Source organism: Pteropus medius, unplaced genomic scaffold (assembly GCF_902729225.1).
Source record: "Pteropus medius unplaced genomic scaffold, Ma_sr-lr_union100, whole genome shotgun sequence".
NCBI lineage: Eukaryota > Metazoa > Chordata > Mammalia > Chiroptera > Pteropodidae > Pteropus > Pteropus medius.
In genome coordinates, this window is record NW_024344378.1 from 42,297,254 (window position 1) to 42,322,592 (window position 25,339).

Sequence of the window (25,339 nt, forward strand, 5' to 3'; positions counted from 1 at the left end):
AGTTGACTTTTACCAGCCACAGTTGCAAAACTGAGGCTGAGCTGGAGACCCCAACTCCCAACACAGAAGCCCCCTCCCCCCATATCCTACAAGACTAATCACCGTGGAGTACCAGGGAATCTGAGCAAACACTGCTGAGACTGTAGCTGACACTGGCAGGGACTGAAACTGAGGATAGCGAGTGTGATTAAATATCTACAAGAAAATAAAAAAGGCATTATTTAGGCTTTATATAAAGAAGAAATCCAAGAGGTTTGGATGCCACCTACTGGAAACCAAAAGAAAAGCTCCTTCTTTGTAGCAGACTAAGGAGAGATCTTTAAGAAGTAAATCTTCTTACTGGAAAAAAAAGCAGAATACATTTCCATTAATGCTTAGGCACAGAAATAGCCTATTAAAAACCATGAACAACCAAGATGACAAGGCATCACAGAAAGAAAAAAAGCTTCAGAAAAGAAGCTTACAGACATAGAAATATGCGACTTAAATGACAGAGAATTTAGGATGGTACTTCTGAAAAAATTTAGTGAGTTCTGAAATGAGTCATATCAACAATTTCAGGAATTGAAAAAACTAGATGAGCAGAGCAAGGAGATTGAAACTCTCAAAAAGAACAGAATAGATTTTGTGGAGATAAAGACACACTACAGGAGTTAAAAAATGAAATAGTAAGCTTGGGAAATGGAGTCAGCCAAATAAAAGAAAGGATCAGGGATGTCAAAGACAGAAATCTAGAAATAAATCAGAAAGAAGAAGAGAGAAACTGAAGAATGAAAAATAATGAAAGAGAAATTCAAGAACAAGCTGATACCATCAGGAGAGGAAACATAAGAATAATGGGCATTATCGAAGGCAAGTTAAAAAAGCAGGGACTAGAAGGCATTTTCAGACAAATAGTTGATGAGAATTTTCCAAATCTAAGGAATGAGCTGGAGCTTGGAATTCAAGAAGTCAACAGAACACCCAATTATCTCAACTCCAAAAGGCCTTCACAAAGACACATTGTATTAAAGTTATCAAAAATCAATGACGAAGATAGAATTCTCAGAGTAGCTAGGGAAATGAAAACAGCAACTTATAAAGGAAAACCCATTACATTATCCTCAGACTTCTCAGTGTTAAACTTATAAGCCAGAAAGGAATGGAATCAAATATTTAAACTATTAAGTGAAAGGAACTACCAGTCTAAAATAATGGATATAGCTAAACTCTCCTTTAGATATGAAGGAGAAATTAAGACCTTTCCAGACATACAAATATTGAGGGAATTCTCCACTAAGAGGCCTGCACTACAGGAAATACTGAAAGGGGTCAGCTCACCTAAAACAAAATGACAAAAAAAAAAAAAACCATAATTAGGAGTAAAGCAACTATCAGGTAAGTAGAAGCAGAGAAGTGGTGTAACTCTTACTAAGAACATGGCGTTATAAGCTTAAATAATAAGAAGAAAATTGCTGTAGCAAGATAATAATGAATGTTTAGCATACATAGGGACAAATTGAGACAACAATGACTGTAAAAGGGAGGATTCAAAGATCCAAAGTCGCACCAGGGAATGGAGATAAGGCACATGCAGAAGAAAATGGACGACTGTAATATATATAACTATCTTTTCCATATTTCTAATGGTAACCACACACCAAAGATACAGAACTAAAGTATATAACATAAAACAAGAAAAACCAGAGGAAAAAACAACAAAACCTAACCAAAATGAAGAAAACAGAAACACAAGGACAAGGAAGCGATGGAAACACCGAGCTACCAAAAAGCAAAAGATAAAATGGCTATAAGAAGACCTCATACTTCAATAATCATCTTAAATGTAAATGGACTGAACTCACCAATAAAAAGGCACAGACTTGCAGAATGGATGAAAAAACAAAACCCAACCGTATGCTGCCTCCAGGAGACACATCTCAGCTCAAAAGACAAATATAGACTTAAAGTGAAAGGTTAGAAAATGATATTTCAAGTAAATGGCATTCTGAGAAATACAGGAGTAGTGGTACTAATATCAGATGAAATAGACTTCAAAATAAAATAGGTAAAGAAAGAAACTGAGGGACACTTCATAATGATAAAGGGAATCATGCACCAAGAAGACATAACACTTATTAATATCTATGCTCCCAATCAAGGAGCCCCAAAATATGTAAAGCAATTACTAACAGAACTAAAGGGAGAAACAGACCAAAACACTATCGTAGTAGGGGCCCTAAATACCCCACTGTCAGATCATCCAAACAGAAAATCAATAAGAAAATAACATCCTTAAATGACACATTAGACTAACTGGACATAATTGACATTTACAGAACCTTCCATCCCATAACAGCTGCTTATACTTTCTTCTCTAGTGCACATGGAACATTCTCAAGAATCGACCACATACTGGGACACAGAGATAGCCTCAACAAATATAAGAGGGTTGAAATTATGCCAACCATATTCTCTGATCATAATGCTTTGAAACTAGAGATCAACTGTAAAAAGAAATTAGGAAGCACTACGAATACATGGAGATTAAACAACATGCTGCTGAAAAATAACTGGGTCAGAGAAGAAATAAAAAGAGAGATCAAGAGATACATAGAAATGAATGATAATGTTAGTACAACATATCAAAACTTTTAGAACAAGGCAAAAGTGGTCAAAAGAGGAAAGTTCATATCATTAGAGGCCTATCTCGAAAACCAAGAACAAGCCCAAATAAACAACCAAACGTTTCATCTTCAAAAACTAGAAAAAGAAGAACGAATGAAGCCTAAAGTCAGCAGAAGGAAAGAAATCATCAAAATTAGAGCAGAAATAAACAAAATTGAAAAAAAAGAAAGAAAAAGAAAAAAGAAATGCAACAAAGAGCTGGTTCTTTGAGAAGCTTAATAAAATTGACAAACCCCTGGCTAGACTCACTAAAGAAAAAAGAGAAAAGACATAAATAAACAAAATCAAGGATGAAAGAGAAAAAATTATGACAGATATTGCAGAAATATAAAGGATCATACAAGAATACAATGAAAAAGTATATAATACCAAATTCAATAACCTAGAACAAATGGACCAGGACTTAGAAAAATACAATCTTCCTAGACTGAATCAAGAAAACTGGAAAATCTAAATAGACCAATCGGCAGTATGGAAATTGAAACAATTATCAAAAATCTACCAAAAAGTAAAAGTCCAGGACCAGATGGCTTCACCAGTGAATTCTACCAAGCATTCAAAGATTTAATATCTATTCTCCTCAAACTTTTCCAAAAAATTTGAAGAGGAGGCAATACTTCCCAACTCATTTTATGAGGCCAATATTACTCTGATACCAAAATCTGGTATAAATAACATACACACAAAAAAAAACTACAGACCAATATCTCTCGTGAACACAGATGCATAAATAAGATACTAGCGAACCGAATACAGCAATATGTTAAAAAGATTATACACCACTATCAAGTAAGCTTCATCCCAGGGGCACAAGGATGGTTCAACATAAGTAAATCTATTAGTGTGATACACCATATAAACAAATTAAAAAATAAGAATCATATGATCATATCAATAGATGCAGAAAAAGCCTTCGACAAGATACAGCATCCATTTATGATCAAAACACTTAACAAAATCGGTATAGAAGAAAAGTATCTTAACATCATAAAGGCCATATATGTCAACATTATACTTAACAGTGAAAAACTAAAAACTTTTGCTGTAAGATGAGGAACAAAGTAGGCAGTCCATTTTGGCTACTGTTATTCAATATAACATTGGAAGTCCTAGCTAGTACAATCAGGCAAGAAAAAGATATAAAAGGCATCCAAATAGGAAACAAAGAAGTCAACTGTTACTATTTGCAGATGACATGATTCTCTATATAGAAAATTCTAAAGACTCCAAAAGAACACTACTAGGAACAATAAGCAAATACAGTAAAGTTTCTGAATACAAAATCAATGTTCAATAATCCATAGAGTTCCTATACTCTAGTAATGAAGTGTCAGAAAAAGAAGTAGGGAAAATATTTCATTTTGCAACTGCAACAAAAAGAATAAAATACCTAGGAAAAAATCTAATGAAACATGTGAAGGACCTACATAACGAAAACTACAAGACCCTATTAAAAGAAATCGAAGAAGATACAAAGAAATGGAAAGATATTCTGTGTTCTTGGGTTGGAAGAATCAACATAGTTAAAATGACCTTATTACCTAAAGCATTACACAGATTTAATGCAAGCCTCACCAAAATCCCATCGGCACTCTTTAAAGAAATAGAACAAAAAATCATCGGTTTTGTATGGAAGCACAAAAGATCCCAAATCACCAAAGCCATTCTGAGAAAAAAGAAAGAGGCTGGAGGCATCACTCTGCTCAACTTCAAATTGTACTACAAAGCGACAATAATCAAAATGGCATGGTTTTGGCAGAAAACAAGACACAGAGATCAGTGGAACAGAATCGAGAGTCCAGAAGTAAACCCATATTAATATGGGCAAATAATTTTCAACAAAAAAGCCAAAAACATACAGTGGAGAAAAGAAAGCCTCTCCAATAAATGGTGCTGGGAAAACTGGAAAGCCAGTTGCAAAACAATGCAATTAGATTGTTGTCTATCACCACATTCCAAAATGGATTAAGGATTAGAATATAAGACCTGAAACAATAAACTGCATAGAAGAAAACATAGGAACTAAACTCATGGACCTTGGACTTAAAGAGGATTTTATGAATTTGACCACAAAGGCAAGGGGAGTAAAAGCTAAAATAAATGAAGGAGAGTACATCCAACTAAAAATCTTCTGCTCAGCGAAAGAATCCGTCAACAAGGGAAAGAGGAAACAATCTGAATGGGTAATTATATTTGAAAGCAACGCCTCCGATAAGGGCCCAATATCCAAAATATACAAAGAACTCATGAAGCTCAATAACAACAACAAAAAAGAAACAATGGAATTAAAAAATGGACAGAACAACCCTTCTCCCAAGAAGACATACAAATGGCCAACAAACATATGAAAAGATGCTCAACATTGCTAGCTATTAGGGAAATGGAAATCAAAACCACAATGAGATACCATCTCACACCTGTTAGAATAGCTATAATCAACAGGACAGATAACAACAAATGATGGCGAGGATGTGGAGAGAAAGGAACCCTCATACACTGCTGGTGGGACTGCAAATTGGTACAGCCATTATGGAAAACAATATGGAGGTGCCTCAAAAACTAAGAATTGATCTAGCATATGACCCAGCAATCCCTCTACTGGGTATTTACCCCAAAGACTTGACAACTCATATCCAAAAAGATATTTGCACACCAATGTTCATAGCAGCATTATTCATGGTGACCAGGACATGCAAGCAATCAAAGTGTCCTATGATAGATGATTGGCTAAAGAAGCTGTGGTACATATATACAATGGAATACTACTGAGTCATAAGAAGAGATGAAATACTGCCATTTGCGACAACCTGAATGGACCTCGAGATTATCATGCTAAGTGAAATAAGCCAGACAGAAAAAGTTGAAAATCACATGATATTGCTTATATGTGGGATATAAATCTAAAAGCAGCAAATGAACAGAACAAACAGAGACTCATAGACATGGGCAGTAGACTAGTGGTCACCAGAGGGTAGGGAGAATGGGGGATGGGAGAGGTAGTTGGGTAAAATGAGTCAAAAATGTGGTGACAGAAGAAATCTAACTATGAGTGGTGAACATGCAATGCAAAATTTATATGACTTAGTGTTAAATTGTAAAAAAATGATTTGGTTTCTAGAAACATAGTGAAATAAAAGAACTAAAAATGATGAATGAAATACTTTTAAATACGTATGTAATCTGATAGATGTGTTGGGGAAATTTGAGACCAGCCAGATATAAAGAGAGCTGAAATCCAGACTAGCAAGCCAGCACAAGCATTACACTAGGAGATGTGGGTAATTTCTTTTTTATTATGGTCTGCAGCTTGGATTTTGAAAAACCATGAACTGAAGATAGAAGGCAAAGCCTATATACTACCACCTGGAAAGTCGCATGAGATCCTTTCATAAAGCGGAGACCTTAAATTTAAATATCTCATAGCATGAACAAGACAAACACTAGCCCCTACAGCAGGAGATAGTGGAAAGACTTGGCTGGCTTAACCTTGGCTCTGGGTAGCTCAGACAAAAGAATAGAAAATATCTTGGAAATTTTCTAACCATTAATCTTTCCTTATCTGATAGGTCAGAATTCATATTATCTGTATATCCTTGAAAACTCCAGATGAAAATTTAAAGTTGTCCTGTCTTGGCAGTGCCTCCAAATGCCTGCCAAAAGTAAAGTCAGATTTTTTTTCTTCACTTTACACCCAGTTCACAAAAAATTCTCAAGCAGTTTCAAGGAAAATAAGACTCACAACACACACAAATAAGCAAACCACCATAAGTGAGACTTTGCAGAAAGAGCAAAGTGCAGAATCAGATCTGCAAACACTTCAGATATTGAATGTAAATTAGTATGCTTAATATACATTTCCTTCATTTATTCATTATAGTTTGAGGAGTATGATAAAGGAACAAAAGACTGTTGAAATTGACCAGGCAGAACAATCTAAAATGAAAAACACAATCATAAAAAAATTCAGTGGTTATGCAAAATGGGAGATGAGAGAGAATTAATGATCTGAAGGATATGTTTGAAGAAGTTTCTTACAATGCACCATGGAGAGACACAACAATAAAAAACATTTTTTTAAAAAAAAAAAGCAGTTAAGATACATGGAAGATGGTATCACAGTTCTAAAATATTCTAATATTATATTTAGAAGAAAGAAAAGTATAAAAAAAGGTGCTAAGAATTTCCTAGAATTGATGGAAGACACCAATCTTTACAGTTAAGGAAGGCCAAAAATTCCTAAGCAAATTATGTAAAAAGAAATTCATTTATACATATTGTAGTGAATCCGAAGAACGTCAAAGACAAAGAGAATATTTTTAAGAGAAAGTGTGGAGAATTTATTCTGAGCAAGATGACAGAATAAGAGGCTCTTGACTCCTTCCAACCATGAGGATACTGAAGAAACAACTACACATGAATCAATTCTTTCTGAGAGAAAACCAGAAACTATTTGAGAGACCCTGTACATTGGATGACTGAGACTATACCTATATCAAAACAGGTAGGAAAAGCTTAGACACACTCTTACATTAATCACCCATAACACAGCACTATGCAATTGAGAGGGAGCCTTCACCTCCTAGTTTCTCCTTGAAGGGCAAAGATTTAGACCACATCTAGTGCCCCAGCTCTTATGGCTGCTACTATCTCCTAGCTTGCTCGTATTTGGGAGCTTATGGGGCACTAGTCCCTTGGGACTATAGAGAACAAAGAGGCAGTTTTGAACAGGCATGCAAGCACTTCCTCTGGCTCAGTGTAAAGAGAGCAAGTAATAAAGCCCAACTTTCAGCTTATCTTTGGAAGGAGTTAGTCTGTACATATAATGTCTTAACTTTTCCAATTACTGACCAGGGTCTGGCTTCTAACTCACCTGCCTCTGGGAGCTTACCGAACTGGTGATCACTGGTCCCTTAGGAGTTTGAACAGATGTGTGGGCATTTTCCACAGTTCTCACACTTCCCAGGACTCTGAGATGGAATTTAATGCTAGTTAGTGTTAGTTTAGTTAATTTGGGAGTGTCTTAGTGGGAAATATAGATAAGAAAAGCATGGAGGAAAAAGAAATATGGAGGTATTGAAGAGATTGTGTAATAGGAGTAGACAACTCACACTTCATACCGATTGGAATCTACTTAGGAAAGTTTGTTTAAGGCATATTATAGAGGGCTTCAAAGCAGTTTTTATTTTCTTTATTATTGTTTACTGACTATCCATAAGCACAGTGGACAGTTTGCCACCTGATTTAATGTACAAAACTTGGCATGCAACAGAACACACACATTTCAGATATCCATGGGAGCTTTACAAAAATGGATCAAAGGCAATAAAGAAAAGTTTAATAAATTCTGCAAAGTAGAAAAGAGGCACCACATGAATGACATTAGGACATATCTTCTTTGTATTTTTCAACCTAACTTTTAAAAATCTGACTTTTTCTATTTCTTGTAAAGATTTTGGTAATTAAGATAACAATTTAATTATTTTAAATTTATTAATTTTTGCTATTCTTTATTAACTCCTACTTTCTGATTTCTAAAGGTTAATTTTGCGGTTCTTTTATAATATCTTTACTACAACTATTTAGTTTATTTTTTGTTTTCCTCATTTTGTTTTTCTTCCTTGTTTTAAAATTTATTCATGGTGTTATTTTTTCCTCTGTACATCTAACATTTGATACATAGTACTTTTCTGGGGTTTTTTCCCCCAAATAGGTACCAATTTTAATTTATATATATATATATATACACACACACATAATACACACAATATCAATTATCATCACATCACACACACACACACACATATGTTTTTTGCCTAAGATTCTCAGAAGAGTGTTTAAATTTTTTAACTTTTTTCCCTAGCTTTATTGAAATATAGACAGTCATTCATATTTACATGTAAAATTCAATGAGTTTTTTCAATTATAATTGGCATACAATAATATATTAGTTTCAGTTGTACAGCGTAGTGATTAGATCTCAAGTGATTACTGCACTAAATATAGCTTCCCTCTTCCTCCTATTTTGTAACTATCCTTTTGTATTTTTTTTTTATAATTAAGTTTATTGGGGGGTAACATTGGTTAATACAATTATATAATTTTCAGGTGTACGTTATAATTTGATATCTGTATATTCTATTGTGTGTTTACCACCCAAAGTCTAGTTTCTTTCAGCTACAATATATATATCCCCTTTTATCCCATATACCTCCCTCCCCACCCTCCTATCCTCTGGTAACCACTAGTCTACTGCCCATGTCCATGAGTCTCTGTTTGTTCTGTTCATTTGCTGCTTTTAGATTTATATCCCACATATAAGCAATATCATGTGATTTTCAACTTTTTCTGTCTGGCTTATTTCACTTAGCATGATAATCTCGAGGTCCATTCAGGTTGTCGCAAATGGCAGTATTTCATCTCTTCTTATGACTCAGTAGTATTCCATTGTATATATGTACCACAGCTTCTTTAGCCAATCATCTATCATAGGACACTTTGATTGCTTCCATGTCCTGGTCACCATGAATAATGCTGCTATGAACATCGGTGTGCAAATATCTTTTTGGATATGAATTGTCAAGTCTTTGGGGTAAATATCCAGTAGAGGGATTGCTGGGTCATATGCTAGATCAATTCTTAGTTTTTGAGGCACCTCCATATTGTTTTCCATAATGGCTGTACCAATTTGCAGTCCCACCAGCAGTGTATGAGGGTTCCTTTCTCTCCACATCCTCGCCATCATTTGTTGTTATCTGTCCTGTTGATTATAGCTATTCTAACAGGTGTGAGATGGTATCTCATTGTGGTTTTGATTTCCATTTCCCTAATAGCTAGCAATGTTGAGCATCTTTTCATATGTTTGTTGGCCATTTGTATGTCTTCTTGGGAGAAGGGTTGTTCTGTCCATTTTTTAATTCCATTGTTTCTTTTTTGTTGTTGTTATTGAGCTTCATGAGTTCTTTGTATATTTTGGATATTAGGCCCTTATCGGAGGCGTTGCTTTCAAATATAATTACCCATTCAGATTGTTTTCTCTTTCCCTTGTTGACGGATTCTTTCGCTGAGCAGAAGATTTTTAGTTGGATGTACTCTCCTTCATTTATTTTAGCTTTTACTCCCCTTGCCTTTGTGGTCAAATTCATAAAATCCTCTTTAAGTCCAAGGTCCATGAGTTTAGTTCCTATGTTTTCTTCTATGCAATTTATTGTTTCAGGTCTTATATTCTAATCCTTAATCCATTTTGAAATGTGGTGATAGACAGCAATCTAATTGCATTGTTTTGCAACTGGCTTTCCAGTTTTCCCAGCACCATTTATTGGAGAGGCTTTCTTTTCTCCACTGTATGTTTTTGGCTTTTTTGTTGAAAATTATTTGCCCATATTAATATGGGTTTACTTCTGGACTCTCGATTCTGTTCCACTGATCTCTGTGTCTTGTTTTCTGCCAAAACCATGCCATTTTGATTATTGTCGCTTTGTAGTACAATTTGAAGTTGAGCAGAGTGATGCCTCCAGCCTCTTTCTTTTTTCTCAGAATGGTTTTGGTGATTTGGGATCTTTTGTGCTTCCATACAAAACCGATGATTTTTTGTTCTATTTCTTTAAAGAGTGCCGATGGGATTTTGATGCGGATTGCATTAAATCTGTATAATGCTTTAAGCAATAAGGTCATTTTAATTATAATGATTCTTCCAATACAAGAACACAGAATATCTTTCCATTTCTTTGTATCTTCTTCGATTTCTTTTAATAGGGTCTTGTAGTTTTCATTATGTAGGTCCTTCACATGTTTCGTTAGATTTATTCCTAGGTATTTTATTCTTTTTGTTGAAATTACAAAAAGAATTATTGTTTCTACTTATTTTTCTGACACTTCATTATTAGAGTATAGGAACGCTGTGGATTTTTGAACATTAATTTTATATCCAGAAACTTTACTGTATTTGCTTATTGTTTCTAGTAGTGAAACCAAAGCATTTTTAAAAAATCATGTTAAGGTGCTCCTAGATATCAGTGATGGTCATTTTTCTTTAGTTACCAAAGCCTAATAATTTGTTTGGTAGAGGTCTCGTTTCTCTTTCAGGTGAAAACATAAGAATATGAGGATTACATTCCTCAAAATTATTAAACTTAGTAAAAGGCAGTTTCAGGGAACTTAAACTAAGGCTAGATAGTGATGGAGAGAAGAGATTTTTTTTTTTCCTCTTTGTGCTCCCTTGTCACAGAAAAAATCTGAGCAGCATATCACTTAGATATGTTTCTGGTGGTTTAACTTATCATAAATTCATGTTCCAGTTAAAAACTAAGTAATGTAGGGCCAAATACCCCAAGTACATACACTGCCAGATGAAAAAAGAAGAAAAAAAGAGGATTAAGGGGAAAATGCTCTTTGCTCCAATATCAGAAAATGACATACAGAATTTCTATATTTATTCTTTTTTTCCTTCCTTCATTTATTCATTGATATTCATCCAGCACTTACTATGCATAGAGCATTGCTCCGGATGCTGGAGATACAACAATGATTAAAGAAATTTAGGAACAATGATATATAAATGAATATGCAAAAAAAGAAGACATTAAAATAAATATGACGGCTCTTTGAAAATGAGAAAATACTACAAAACTTCTTTGTTATTATAATCTTTATCACAAGAGGATCTGGATAATTCTTGTGGACCATGATTACAACAGCTGCTGCACAAGAGAAAGTATGTCTTGATGGGCTTGGATTTTCAAAGCAATTTTCACTGGCAAAGTTTCCTGCTTAAAGACATTTTCAAAATTCTGTTAATCTACAATCTGACACTTCTCAACTCTCATTCAGTCACAAATGCAGAAAGAACACCTTATAATTCATATTAGCCCTTCCAATAAATCAATTGATTTAGCCTGTAAACTATTCAAATTAAACTTCTATTTTCTCCACCAATAAATCTCAGGTTTCATATCCACAACCAGCCATGGACCAGAATGAAAGATTTAACGAAGCTTCAGCAGGTAGTTGTTGAGTAAGTGCTCTGATACATTTCCGCCCCATAAACATTTAATGAGACTTACTCCCAACAGAGTATTTACTACATCAATTTATTTCATAGCATTATATTTGCAGAAGCCAAATAGAGCAAAGGTTATTTTGGATCCTTTACCAATACAGCTCCCTGTAAATAAAGTGCAGCCATTTAATAAACAAAATCATTTTAAAAGGCTAGATGCTCAATAAATTTTTCTTTATCTAGTTCAGACAGCCTCAGCAGTTATTTGTAACTCAGATATAAAGATATATATATAATTTAGGCATTTTATACTATCTTGGGTATCCCTAGCTTTGACTGGAACAGAATTTTAAAGTTTGTTGAGACAGTATTAGGATTTCAGAGAAATGTTTAGTATTCCCATCTGCCTTGTTCAGAAGATGTGAATCAGCCACATATCTTGACAAAAGGAAGACTCCATCACTATTCCTAGACTCTCTTTATCAAAACTACACACACACACACACACACACACACACACGCACACTTTCTCCTCCTCTCCAACCACTACCATTTCTTATCCGTAATGGCCACTTTCAACTAAAGTGAGAAAAGAGAGAAAAGAGAAGTCCCAGAAAGAAGAACAACTTGGAAATCTTCTGTCTTCTACAGTCCTGGGAATACACAGTGCAGTGTCAGGGATAAACTGGACCACTTAAGCAAGCATCCCTTGACATCATTCTGTTTGCTACTGTGAAAAATGATATAGAGTCCTATCTGTTCACTCTAGAAAACTTTATCTCACCATATTAGCCAACTCCTAAATACAGACTATTTCTACTTAAATGGCCCAGATACAAAGGCCTTTTCACTAACTCGTTATTAAATCTTTTAGACTTGGTTACATTTATCATTTCTCCGATGGTTCATAGAGACTAACAATCTTAGCATAAATTGTGTTGAATTTTAATTAAGCACATTAAGTTCTATCTGTGAGAATTTGGTATAGCACAGAAGTTAGAAATAGAAAGTCTAGGTTTACATCCTCGCTGCTATCACTCAATAGCCTTCTCATTTGAGCAAGTTACATTACCTATGTAAGTCTTGGTTTTATTTTCTGTGAAAATTAAAATGCTTATCTTACAGGGACTCTGTAATAGTAAGTGTTTAAGTGGTAAGTGTTTAGCTATCAAGAAATGTTACATTTTAATTATAGGGGACCTAATATTCTATTAGTATCACAAGTATAAAATTAGTAAGAAACAGTCTTGCCCACGGGAGTTTTCAATCTTCTTATGAAGACAAGACACATGTCTAATGGACAAGTTTACTGAGTGCTCATTACACAGGACAAACAATTAGATGATGGAGCATTATTAAAGAATCACCACTAATTTTCTATCCTACTTAGACAAATAGTTCCTAAACTTTTCAAATCGATGCTAATAATTAGGAATTTAATAAATTTTCATATGGATGTCAGTCACAGAAATTGAATAATGCTGGATTAGAAAAAGAGACCTATTTAAAGACGTAATTAACAGAAAAGCACACAGAAAGGTTATTGTAAATTTAAATACATTAAGTATCTAATAATTTTATTGTGAAAGTAATAAAACTAAGAATAATATGAGAATTATATGTTATATGTTTAGTTTAGTTTTAAGTTAAATAATTTTAATTGCATTGATTCTTCATTATGCAAGAATCTGCCTCCAAATATTCATCTCCACTGATGATAATGAGAACTAAGATTTATTGAGCACTTATTAAGTACCAGGCACTGCTCTAAGCATTTTTATATGCTTCATTAATTCATTGATTCTGACAACACTATGATTGATATAGATTCTATTATTATCCCCATTTTATAGATAAGAAAACTAAAAGTTAAATAACTTTCCTAAGGTCACACAGGCAGTAAGCCACAGCTGAGAGAGAAAGTAGGCATTTGGGATTCAGAACTCTTATCCTTATGTGCTATACTATGTTGCCCCTGATTAATGAACTACATGTCTGACTTGGGTAGCCAATGATCTTTGACATCATACTTGAATGTCTGATAAATATCTCACACTCAACATGTTGAAAATTGAGTTTCTGAGTTTCTTCTCAAAACCAGCTTCACCCACAGTAGTCCCCACCATGATTGATGAAAACTTCATCCATCCAGTTGCTCAAGCCAAAAACAAAACAAAACAAAACTTTCTAATTATCTGTGGTAGACACAAAGGTGTACTGCCCATTTCCTCTTCGAGGTAGGACTTGCTGGCCAGCTATGAGGGGAGCAGATGGCCCCCAGCTGCCAGTTTTTTCAGTATCTGTCTCAGCTGCAGGGGCTGCTCTCCACTCAAGACCCCTGGGGGTCATACTCTTCCCAGGGCAGGATAACCTGCTTCCAGTGACTGAAAGAGGCAAAAATGCCTGGCTTTTTTGCATGACAAGGTAACTTGAGAACAACCTTCTTTCCAGAACTCCCTACTGATTGGTCTAGGCTTTCTAGGTCTGGCTTACAGGGAGACTTCTTCCTCTGCTTAGTCCTGCTCCCTTTCTCTTTCTCTTCACTCATGTTAATTCCTAATCACATAGTGTCCCAAACTCTGTCTGGTGGGTGTTTCTAGAGGACCCAGCCTGTAACACCAGCCAGGGCTCCTCCCTTTCTTTCATATCCCACATGTATTCTGTCAAATTCAGTTGGCTCTACTTACAAAATTTAGCCTTAATATTTATTGATGCCACATCATCTGAACTAACATGTAAGGTGGAATGAGGTGGTTCATGTAAAGTATAAGGATGGAACCCATGTTACTACAATAGCCTCCTGCCTGGTAGAGGCTGAAACACTAGCTGCCTGGAGGCCATTTTTCACCTTCTCCCTTTGTTCCCCTTCAGTCTCTGAGCCACACAAAGTCAATGTGACCCTTTTAAGACTCAACTCTCCAGAGTCACACTTCTGCTTAAAACTTTACAATGAATTACAGTTAATTCTAAGTAAAAGTCAGAGTCCTTAAAAGCCTACCCAGCCCTCCATAACCTAACCCCACTGGGTCTCTGACCTCAGCTCCTAATACTCATCCCCTCAGTCTTCCCATTCAGGCACCCCAGTTTCTGTGCTGACACTTAAATACTAAGGCACACCTTTAAGCCTTTGTTCTAGATCGTCATCTACCTGATTCTCTAACTTTCTTCAAGCCTTTGATAACATCTCACTTTTTCAGTGTAACATTCTATACAATTTACTTATCTATGTTTATTGTTTTTGTTTTTTGCCTATATTCCTCTACTCAACTGTAAGCTTCATGAGGGTAGTGATTGAGTGTATACCAAATACAAAGAACAGTGCCAATAATAAATATTTATGGAATGAATAAATCCTATATTTATTAAGTTGATCTATATAAAATAAAGCCATCATTTCAATCTCATTAACAATCCTCAATTTAAATTTATTGACTTCTTTGGGAGAGATGTAAAGTAATCAGAAATCTGATAGAATATTTTCCTGCTAATAAATTCACTGGAAGGTATAAGATGATAATAGAGACTGATTGCATAAATGGACTTTTATTTACTCCTACTCTAAACTCTAACATATGTATCTGAAAACTCATTTCTGTTTATTTTCATATTGGGACAGCAAATCACATTTTACCCTTCTCATAACTTACCTCGAGCTCATCAAGAGCACTTCCCAGGGTTGCTGCCTGAGGTTCCGGTGGAGCTCGAGCATTCTGGATGCCTTGTGAAGCATTTGAAATTACATTGAGGGCATTCTGAATTTCTTCACAGACTGTGTCTTTGCTGGCCTTGAGGGAAGCAACATCAGAATGTTCCAAACAAGCCGAACAAATTGAATGCAAGAGTGGGGAGTTCTCCTTCAAAGAGGCCCGGGCCCCTGCAATTTCATCCCTCTGATCTGGAGATTTTAAGTCCTGAGGAGAGAAATAAAAAGAGAGGTGTCTTATATGAGTTATGGGAGAAAATTTATACAAAGAAGTATAAATTTTTTTCTGTCAATATATATGAAAAGATAATAGACACTAAGAAATCGGGTATAAGTTAAAATCAAGGCCACCAATTATTTTCACACTCCTTCAGATTCCGTTAAAAGTTCTACAATAGGAAAGCTGAGCCAATTTGCAAATAAAGATCACAAGGTGCAGGTGTGTAATACTGAGTAGATCTTACATTTGTCAGTCATATCCTTTTAAGTCAGAAAAATGCTCTGGCATTCACATGATTAAATGAATTATAAGAGAACTTGAATTATATGGATGCTGATTACCTATTTCCATAAATGCTGATGATTGCATTTAACATTTTCATTAAAAGTAAACAAATTCAGTTAAGAATACTAAATTGAGCCTCCTACCATTCAGCTATTTTCCACTTTTCGTCAAAAATACTCACTAATAAATTACTCCTGTAACTTTGACATTTATTCAACAGTTACTGAGCACTTAGCATATGCTAACCCTTGTGCCAGACACTGAGTATACAGATGTCAACAATCCTACAAGGACCCTGCAGTTTATGTTCTTGTTTGAGGGATAGGGGGCCTAGACATCTACAATAAACTAGGTAAACAAATACACAAGACAATTTCAGGTAGTGATAAATGCTATGAAGAAAACAAAAGTAAAATGTCATAGAGATCGACTTGAGAGGAGAAAGCTGCTTTAGCTTGGATGGTCAGAGAAGATATTTCCACTGAGATGACATTTATAGTAAGTATAAATGAAAAGCATTCCAAACAGTGAGAAGAGAGGAAAGAGAAAGTCCTATATAAGTGAAAACTAGCTCAAAATACAGTGAAAAACTCTGGCAAGCCCTACCTTAACCAAGTGATGAAGGTAAACATCGTTAGTGATATCCCATGGATATTGTATACCCCTTGGTATACTGTGACAAGAAGGGCACTTTCTCTCTATGGTGTTCTCTCCAAAGGCCCAAGATCTCAGTCTAATCATGAGAAAAACAATAAACAAAACCAAATTGGGGAACATTCTACATGAGGCCTGAGCATTATTCCTCAAGATTGTTAAGGTCATGAAAAACAGCAAGACTGGCTGATAAACTCTCACAGGTCAGAGAAGACTGGGGAAACATGACACCTAAATGCAATGTGGTACCCTGTATTGGATCCTGGTAAACAAATAAATACCACATTCAAGGAAGAACTGATGAAGTCCAAATAAAGCCTGAAGTTTAGGTGACAATAATGCATCAATGTTGTTCGTTGTAACAAATGAAAGAATAACAATGGAAGAAACCAGAAGAAAGGTAAATGAGAATTCTCTGTACTATCCTTCTAATTTTTCTGGAAATTTAAAAGTATTAATATGAATAGAAAGTTAATTTTAAAGAAAACTATTTCAAAGGACCTTAACAATAGCTTATTCATTCTACGTACACTATCTCATGTAATCCTAATTTTTTAAAAAAAAAATCATGATAGATATTATTCCCCATTTTAAAGATGAGAAAACTGAGGTTTAGAGTCTAAGTTCCTAACCAAGTGACAGAGCTAGAGAATGGTATTTCTTGTGCTTGTAACCTAAGTCACTGTGATGATAAACGATGATCCTAACAACTATGTTATATACTTTCCTGCACAGGAAAAATCTTCCTCATTTGCTATACAAGAATGAGGACTTGTATTTGTCTAAAGACTCATAGTTTATAAATTGCTTCTAGATATAGTATTTTATTGATCATCACAACACCTTTGGCGGCATTAAGGCTGGTGTTATCAGTCCCATTTCAACTAAATAGGTATTTAGTGTAAGATTAGGAAGCTGGTAAAAGAACTGAGGTCTAAACCAAAGTTTTGCAAATCCCAAGCATTTTTCACAAGACTCTGCTACCGAGGAATAATGATGCCTGAGGTTAATAAATGGCTGTGCTACTATATTTTTAGTTCATTCCTTTCTGAAAATAAAGGCTCTCTGCTACTTTATGCAGGCTTGGGGGAAGATTAACTTTTTTATAAGACATAGGGAGGACAGAAGTGGCTGTCAACCCACTGTTCATACACACTAATTACCTAAGAAAAGATACTTTGTGGTTTGCTTGGCTTGCTATGATTTCTCCCTTATATTTCTGGTCTGAGTTCTAGTTTCAGCTCTGTCATTAGCACTATGAGCTGGGTAGGTCTTCTACTCTTTCAATGTCTGTTTTTCCATCTATAAAATGGGGATAATGACATTTCTGCAAACATAAGATTGAGTATGTAGCACATCAGAAATGGGATATACTTGGAAAATAGTAGACACTTATAGAAAGAGCACAGAATTATTTTATTCTTGAATTTTATCAAGCTTGGAGTACTGTCTTTGGCCTGTAATGGTCTCCATGATTTTCATATTCCCCACAATTTTAAAGCACTGTCTATGTATATCTCAGTGACTGAGAGGATAAATAATTTAATGTTTTAAAAGGATGCACAACTCCTCAGACGAATAACAATAAAAACTATAAATATGCAAAAAAAAAGCTAAAAAATATCTTGACCTACAGATAAAGTATACTTCTTTATCTAGAAAGGCAGGGTCAATGCTTGGGTAGTTTCTGAAAGAAGAAAGTCTGTGAATATATATTATTACAAGGAAGGTTACAGTTAAATATTATTTCTTTTACTCTGATGGTGGCTATGTATATTTCATGGTAAACTGTGGTAACTTTAACACTGTAGGAACTTTGGAATTTAAAACACTTGAATGTATTTTTGGCATTGAGCCTAAGCTTTGTTATCTCTGCCCAAGGAAATTTTAGAATCTTTACTGAGCACTGTTCTTCCAAATAGCAAGCTGATAAAGCCCATGAGAAAGGAGAAGCTTGGTGAATATAACAAAAATGACATATTATGGCAGCTGGTGGGAGAAAGAAAGGCAGGTTACAGAGTATAGATAAGACAAATAAAGAAGACAATACCGTTTCTCCTAAAGGACATCCTAAAGGATAAAGTTAATGTAATAAATAGACACAAAAGCAAAAGGGGAACTAATGAGTACCAGCCTTCTAACAAAAGGTTATGGAGATATTTGTTTTTGTTTTATTTTAACTAATGATAACCATGAGTTAGAAGATTCATATATTGTCTATTCATCCTAAAATTTTAAACCACGTCAAAATAGGAATTAAATGGTAGGATCAATTCGACATGTCTTTGGATGGAGAAGTATGAAAAATTCAGCTCCTTGGGGGATCAATACTTATTTAATATCTTTTTTTAAATGCTCCAGAAGAAAAAGCTCACATGAGATTTCTAAGTTAAGTAGACATTAAATGCTTCTAGCTGATGAAGAAATACACAGATGGGATTTTAAAAAGACCTTACAAGTCTGTGCAAGTGGGTAGAAAAGTAACATATGAGTTTTAACCCTGGCAAGAAAACAAAATATATTTCAGGATTTTAAAGATAAAAAGTATAAAAATGGAGAATCTCTAAGCTAATTAATTCAACCATTCATTCAACAAATATTGTTGAGATCCTAGCATACATCAGACAGTTTGATACTTATTAGGAATACAAAAATAAAGAGCTTATAGATCAGAAGAGGAAACAAACAAAGTTCTACGTGATTAAAATAGAGTTATTCATAGCATAGAGGAAAGTCCCTCAGTCTGAGAAGACTAAAGAAAATTTATTAGAGAAGGTGACTCTTAAAAAATAACTGGAATTTTTCCCTGTAAACAATGCAGAACAACAACAACAAAAAACCCAGCATGTGCAAAGACCTGAAGCATAAGAGAGAAGAAGCATGCAGGCCTCTGCCGGTGGCACTGCCACAAATATAAGCATACCTTGCAGATATTGAAGTTCGGTTTCATACCAGTGCAATAAAGCTAATATCACAATAAATCCAGTTACAAGAATTTTTTTGTTTCCCAGTGCACATAAAAGTCTTGTTTATAATACTGTAGTTTATTATTTAAAAAAAAACCACAATACTGTAGTTTTTTAGACATACATTATATCTACAAAAAAAATGTATGTACCTTGATTAAAAAATACTGCTAAAAAGTGTTCATGATCATCTGAGCCTTCAGTGAGTCATAATCTTTTTGCTGGTGGATGATCTAACCTTGATGTTGATGGCTGCTGGCCAATCAGGTTGGTGGTATGCTGGCAATTTCTTAAAATAAGACAATGAAGTCTGCTGCATCAATTGACTTTTCCTTTCATGAACAATTTCTTTTAGCATGTAAGATTGTTTCATAGCATTTTATCCGCAGTAGAACTTTCTTCAAAATTGGAGTCAGTCCTCTCAAAGCATGCCACTGCTTTATCAACCAAATTTACATAATATTCTAAATTCTTTGTTGCCACTTCAATAATCTTCACAGCATCTTCACCAAGAGAAAATTCCATCTCAAGAAACCACTTTCTTTGCTCACCCGTAAGAAGCAACTCTTCATCCATTGGTTTTATCATGACATTTTTGCAATTCAGTCATGTCTTCAGGCTCCACTTCTAATTCTAATTCTCTTGCTATTCCTACCACATCTTCAGTTATTTCCTTCACTGAAATCTTGAAGCTCTCAAAGTCATTCACGAGGGTTAGAATCAACTTCTTCTAAACTCCTCTTAATGTTGATATTTTAACCTTTTCCTGTGAGTTATGAATATTTTAATGGCATCTAGAATGGTGAATCCTTTCCAGAAGGTTATCAATTTACTTTGCCCAGATCCATCAGAGGAATTGTTATCTATGGAAGTTAGGGCCTTCCAAAATGTATTTTTAAAAAATAAGACTTAAATGTAAAAATTACTCCTTGACTCGTGAGCTGCAGAATGGACACTGTGAGAGAAGATATGGCAACATCAATCTTGTTGTACAACTCCATCAGAGCTCCTGGGTAACCAAGTGTGTTGTCAACGAGCAGTCATATTTTGAATCTTTTTTTTCTGAGAAGAGCTGAACAGTGGGCTTAAAATATTTGGTAAACCATGTTGTAAACATGTGCTGTCATCCAGGCTTTGTTGTCCCATTTATAGAGTACAGGCAGAGTAAGTTTAGCATAATTCTTAAGGCCCCTAGGATTTTAGAATGGTAAATGAGCATTGACTTCAACTTAAACTCACCAGCTACATTAACCCCTAAAAAGATGGTCAGCCTGTCTTTTAAAGTTTTGAAGCCAGGCATTGACTCCTCTTCTCTAGCTATGAAAGTCCTAGATAGTATCTTCTTCCAAAATAAAGCTGTTTTGTCTATATTGAAAATCCGTTGTTAGTGTACTCACCTTCATTAATTAGCTTAGCTAGCTCTTCTGGATAACTTGCTGCAGTTTCCACTTCAGCACTTGATGCTTCACTTTGCACTTTTATATTAGGGAGATGATTTCTTTATTTAAACTTCATGAACCAACCTCTGCTAGCTTCAAACTTTTCTTCTTTAGCTTCCTCACCTCACACAGCCTTCACAGAATTGAAGAGAGTTAGGGCCTTGGACTAGATTAGGCTTTGGCTTAAAAGAACGTTGTTAGTGGTTTGATCTTCTATCCAGACCATTATCTAGCTTTTGATTTAAAGTAAGAGGTATGCAACTCTTCCTGTCACTTGAACACTAAGAGGCCACTATAGGGTTATTAATTGGCCTAATTTCAATACTATTGTGTCTCAGGGAACAGGGAGATCCGAGGAAAGGGAGGGAGATGGGGCAGGCCAGTCAGTGGAGCAATTAGAACACACATACATATTAAGTTCATCAGCTTATATGGGTGTTATTTGTGGTGTCCCCAAACAATTACAATACTAACATCAAATATCAGAGATCACTATAATAAATATAATAGTAATGAAAAAGTTTGAAATATTGTGAGAATTTCCAAAAGGTGACAGAGACATAAAAAGAGCAAATGCTTTTGGAAAATGTCACTGATAGACTTGCTCAAAGCAGGGTTGCCACAAACTTTCAATTTATTAAAAAAAAAAAAAAAGTAATATCTGTGAAATGCTAAAGTAACTCACAATAAATTAAGGTGTGCCTGTACAGGGGACCTAAGGAGGAACAGTGATGAATCCTGTTAGAAAAGTGAGCAAGAGATGCCACAGTAAAGAACTGGATGGAAGGGCAACAAGCTCAGATATGTATTTTAAAACATTGCTCTAGCAATGACCTTTGAGTAGATTAAAGAGAATAAAATTGCAGTCAGAGAGACCAAGCAATAAGCTAGGCAATAGACAATGGGTGCCTGAATGTTAAATACTATTGCTAGGCTGTAATAGAATGAATCAAGAATATTTAGGGAGTAAAAATAATAAGACTGATATTTAGAATGAGTAAGGAATTATTTAGAAGCATCTAGAAAATTGTTCCAGCAATTGTGTATCTACTGATACATTCACCAATACAGGGAATACAGAATGAATAATGTGTTTGCAAGAGAAAGACGAAGTACATTTCATCATCTGCCAAATGAAAATATACATACATGGATTTAGAATTCAGAGGAGAGTCCAGGCTAGAAGTAGAGATCTGTGAATCACCAACCCATGAGGGTAAAGCCATGTGTGTGAAGGTTTCAGGGCCTTCACCCAGGATGAATTTTACAATAAGAAGAACCTGGGAACCAGCATAAATTGTTTCTTGAGGACGTAAACCTGATCAATTTAAGAGGTAGCCCAAAGAGTCAACTTTATATTGTAAATCACCAAGAAATTGGAAAATACTGAACTCTCAAAAAACAAACAAACAAGCAAAAAACACATGCACACTCTAGAATATAGGATTTGAATTACTGTGGATAATTATGCTCACCATATTTTAATAAAAGAGAATTAAATAAGTTTTTTTAAAAATAAGCAATTTGGAAAGACAGTATTACTTCTATATTGGGGAATTAAAAATATGGACTCTTTTCCCTCGAAAAAGGGAAATTAACATTGTAGGACACATGATAAAAAATTTTGAACTCAAGAATGAATTTGACAAGTTATTAATGAACTTCTTTAGTAAATCTAGAAACAATGGATTGAAGAAGTAGCTTTTTAGATTTGAGTGAAATAAATTAAAAATCTATTTGTTCATAATGCTGTCTCCCTCACTTCATTATAATTCTTTGAATGTAAGCACTATAGCTTATTTATTTTGTATCCCATTATTGAATATTATATGGCACATATTTGGAGCTTAAGATAATTTTTGGAATAAACAAATAGACAAATGAACAAGAGAAAGTTAAGTTAAGCTCAGAAGGGGTAAGAAATTTTGAATATGATTTTCCAAGAAGTCAAACTTGTAGAAAATACATATAATCTAGAGAGTTTGGACAAATTTGTGCATGACAATGTCATACAAAGCTAAAGAGTGAAATTAAACTATATCTATCTTTACATTAGTGATAATATTAGTGATACCATTAATACAGCTACTTTAGAAAACTGTTTGATAATATCTACTGAAGCTGAACTTACATAAACCCCATAAGCAGCTATTCCACTCCTAGGAGAGGATACACACATGTGGAAATGTGTCCATATGTTCATTAAAAGACATATGCAAACATGTTCACAGAAAGCAGTCATCATAATAACCCCAAACTGGAAACAACACAAAGTAATGAGAATGAACAAAATATAGCTACATGGAACAAGATGAAATATGGACTAAAAAACACCAGATACAAAAGAGCACATATTGTTTGATTCCATCTATATAAAATTCAAACTCGAGCAAAACTAACCTATGGTTTAAAAAAGACAATAGTGGTTACTCTTGAGGAATGATTAGAGACCAAGGAGCACAGGGACATTTTCAATTCTGATAATTTTCTGTTTCTTGCTCTGGGTGCTGGTTACATGGTGTGCTTAGCTTGGAAAAATTCATTGGACTGTATGCTTATAAGCTGTACATTCTTCTGAATCTATCTTATACTTTATTTTAAAAGTTTACATAAAATCTAACAAACAAAAATGTTAGTAAAACCAAGCAAATATTCACAATTTGTGACTTCTCTTAATAAGAACACTAATATAAATAATTTATGGATCTTCCTGTGTCTTATTCCCAAGATATTAAGAGAAGAATGAGCAAACTGGATAAGCAGTTCATTTGTAAGTATCTTACACCCATATTGAGGGCTTTTATTTTAAAAAGGTAAAGGAAAATATCTAAATGTTAGAAAAATACAAATAAGAAAATAAAGCTCCCACAGCCTGACCATCAGAAAGGGCAAAGCTAAAGAATTTTCACAGAAACTCATTCCATGGACCTTTGAACAAATTCTCATTTCAGAGAATCAGAGAAAACTTCCTTACTAAGATACATCCCTCCCAAAGTGGAATAGCTCAGCAGATATTCTGCTCAAGAAACCAGAACAATATGCAAATGACCAAATTTCTCTTCCAGGTGTTTAAATGCAGTTCCTGGAGCTGACAAAACCACTCTGGTAGGGGAAGGAAGGGATTTTGTAAAGAGCAGTTTTGTTTTCGTAAGACTAAGAAGATGTGCAGCAGAAAAGCTCATGGATATTTTGCTTTTTGGATTCCATCCTTGGTTGGCTTCTACCTGCAGCCTTCTTTCTGCCAAGATGTTGCCTGCTAACTGTTTCACTGGTCACTGGGCAGCTTCACGTTCTATCAGAAAACAAACTAGTACAAACACCTGCTACTTTAAATGGTTTTTTCCAACATAAATTAGGAAGTAGAATACTTAGCCTTAACTGAGCTGGGGGATGGTAAAACAAGAAGAGACTGTAGAGATGCAAAGAAAGTTTTGAGAAAAAAGTAAAATTTTAAAAAACTACAAGATTTTATAATTAAAACATTATGAAGCAGCTACATCCCTGCTGAAGTGGAATAGCTCATTGAGGCTTTTACTGCTTTTCAATTCTTATTTCCCATTTTCTATTTCAAATTAATAGGACACATTCAAAAAAAAGGAGAAAATAAAAGGGTTCTTCAAATTCAAATAGAAAACTGATAGTAGTATTAAGATATCCCCAAGGTATGCATTCTGAGCCATTAATGTATACCTTCAGTGGTTGAAATACAAGAAAGTGAATATTAATAACTCCAAGAAAACCTCTTAGGAAAACATTGTTAGTTAATTCTAACACAGACTACTGTGTCAGTAAAGAAAATGTATATGTAAAGTTTAGAAATGTACTACATTCATTTTCTATCCATCTGAAGCAAATATATATTATATCTGTCTATTATTTTCCTCAAATTTATATCTAAAAAATAAATTCTATCTGAAATTATCTACCATCTGACTAAAAAGGAATGACCAAAAAAACAGAAAAATAATGAGTTACTTCATCAAGACCCATTCATAATTCATACTTCCCTTCCATTTGTGTGTGTATTTCATCACTCAACCTAACAAGATTCAAATATCCATAAATCAGAAAACTTGTTCTCTAAAGAATAGATTTTTAAAACCTATGAACATTAAGTTGGATTTTAACACCTAGTCAAACAACAAGCCCAGGGATGTTGATGCAACTTCCTAATTAATAATCCCTTAAATTCATATACTGGTTTATCCTATTCAACATGTTTCCATTCATTCTTTCACAAAGAATCCCATGAGGAAATATAAAAAGTATTATCCCTAACTGTTGAAAGGACATTTGTCCAAAGGCACACAAGATTAATAAAAACTGATGGGTTAAATTGTATTTAAGAAAGCCAATATTTACTGAACAGCTATGATACCTCCTACATGAAAAAAACTCTCTATTCACTTT

The 25,339-nt window shown here is 34.5% G+C and overlaps 1 protein-coding gene across 1 annotated transcript in view; it reads right to left on the bottom strand.

Moving 5' to 3' along the window:
• CTNNA3 (catenin alpha 3) overlaps positions 1-25,339 on the bottom strand; it is a 1,416,183-nt gene that overhangs the window by 1,061,570 nt on the left and 329,274 nt on the right. Inside the window, exon 7 of the mRNA XM_039871928.1 lies at positions 15,310-15,573. Coding sequence (XP_039727862.1) covers positions 15,310-15,573 — 264 coding nt within the window. The remainder of the gene's footprint in view (positions 1-15,309; positions 15,574-25,339) is intronic.